Raw genomic sequence first — 2,192 nt, 5'->3', positions numbered from 1 at the left:
AGAATATAATCTTATATGATGATGGACAAAGATCAATCATAGAATGTCACAAGAGTAGATTTTGGTATACAGAAGATAGATGATAACAAAATGGAGAAAGTAAAACGTGCTGTAGCAACAGTAAAGGCAAAAATTCTAGCAAATGAGAAAGATGACCAAATTCGAAAACTAACTTCTTCATTGATTGAAAAGTAGTCAGTCTCTTAGCATATAAGGTAGTTTTTTATGTTCCTCATTCTGTTAGTGATGGGTCGTACATATTTTTTGCTTACCTTGCCTCATCATGGAAGTGTTTATTTACTTTTGGTTTTTTAGAAAGGTTTTGTGCTCTTTGGTGTTATTACTTTAAGTGTTTTGAATTTTATTGCTTCATTATACAAAGTAGTAGTATTACTGATCTAAAGTTGAATCATTTCAATTAAACTGAATTTAGCCCTGAACGCATGAATTACGAAATAGTCACTTTGAAGTTTAGCTATTTAGATAGTAATATACTACTATGTATGTTGTGCTTATGTTCGTTTGATAATATGCAGTTACAGGTCACACCAAAGACAACGATTATGGCCTTGCTCATGAGAAATGGTTTTTTATAGTTTTTTAAATAGTTTTGTCAATAATCCTATAGAGTATTTTATTGGACTATTATATGTATGATTAGTAGCATAAGTTAAAGTTAGTTAGAAATTAAATTAGTTGTATCAGTTAGTTAGAATTGGGGCTCAATTAGTCACAGGCTTGATTAACTTCATTTTAGTGCATGTATATAAACCCTCAATTGAGAAGTTCAATAACAGATTCCACTTTTCCCTTCTTTCTGTTCAATATGGTATCAGAAGCAAACCCTTCTTGAAGCTTCCGTAACCGTCCACTCTCTCTCTCTTCCTCTCCCTCTCCTCTCTGCCATTTCTGCATCTTCTTTCCTCGATCTTCTTCTTTTTTCCTCTCTTCTTGGCTCACACGATAGATATTGATGAGATCTTGCTTGTTTTATCCCTGTTCTTGAATCAAAACAGTGATTTCTGATCAACGAGCCTCGACTAGAAGACATTCATCATGCGTGTTCATGGAGCCTTCCGCTTCACTGTCTTTGGCTGCTTCTTCAGCCTCATCCATGACGATCGACCCATACAACCTCTCCCTGGCTGATCAATTAGGTTTGCTCTTAGTCACTCAACAACTCAGTAAGGACAACTATCATTCATGGAGCCGCGCTATACGAAAAGCCCTCAATGCCAAGAGAAAGCTTGGCTTTATCACAGGTTCTGTTCCTCAACTTGATCCTACCACTGAACCAAATAAATTTGAAAACTGGCAGTGTGTCAATGATGTAGTGAGTACTTGGATCCTAAACTCTATTTCAAAAGAGATAGCCACTTCACTGGTGTATACAAATTCGACTACTGAACTTTGGAATGATTTGAAAGACCGATTTCAGCATGGCAATAGCCCTCGTGTTTTCGAGTTAAAACGTAATTTGATGAATCTCTGCAAGGTACGATGACCATCTCACAATACTTTACCAAGATCAAAGTTCTTTGGGAAGAATTGAACTCCTACAAACCCGTACAATGCAACTGTGGTGATGCTCGAGCTATGCAAGAATTTCTTCAAGCAGAATACGTCCATTGCTTCTTGATGGGACTAGATGAGTCTTACTCTCAAATTTGGGGCCAAATCCTACTCATGGAACCTCTCCCTGCGATTAACAAGGTGCTATCTTTGGTGACTCAAGAAGAGAAACATCGAGCATTAGGAGCTTCCTTGAATTCACTGCCACAACCTCAGGTCGCTTTCCTCCCCCGCAATCCTCATGCCACTCAACCTCAAGATCGTGGCCGAGGCACACTCAAGAAAGATCGTCCTCTCTGCTCTCATTGTGGCCTTCTTGGGCATACAATTGATAAGTGCTATAAGCTCCATGGGTTCCTACCAAATTTTGGCAAAGGGAGAGGCACGAGGCCATCTGTACACAATGTGTCTGTCAATTTGGAACCATGAACACCTGCCACTCCCAACTTGACCTCTGCTCAAGTTCAACAACTCTTGTCCTTACTCAATCATCACCAAATTCAGGAAATTCCAACTCCTGAATTCACAGGTGTCGCAACCCCAGTAGGTATTGTTCTCAACACATCCATGATAAGGTCAAATTTACCCAATAATGCTTGGATCTTAGATAGTGGAGCCAC

General features: G+C 38.9%; 1 protein-coding gene across 1 annotated transcript; it reads left to right on the top strand.

The window, feature by feature from the left end:
• The first annotated feature begins 1,066 nt into the window (after positions 1–1,066).
• Positions 1,067–1,504, top strand: LOC130934680 (uncharacterized). The gene has a single exon (XM_057864224.1). It carries the CDS (start codon positions 1,067–1,069, stop codon positions 1,502–1,504), a length of 438 nt encoding a protein of 145 aa, XP_057720207.1.
• Positions 1,505–2,192: the final 688 nt, after the last annotated feature.

This window comes from Arachis stenosperma, chromosome 6 (genome assembly GCF_014773155.1).
Source record: "Arachis stenosperma cultivar V10309 chromosome 6, arast.V10309.gnm1.PFL2, whole genome shotgun sequence".
NCBI classification, from domain to species: Eukaryota; Viridiplantae; Streptophyta; class Magnoliopsida; order Fabales; family Fabaceae; genus Arachis; species Arachis stenosperma.
This window is presented reverse-complemented; position numbering and strand designations above follow the sequence as displayed.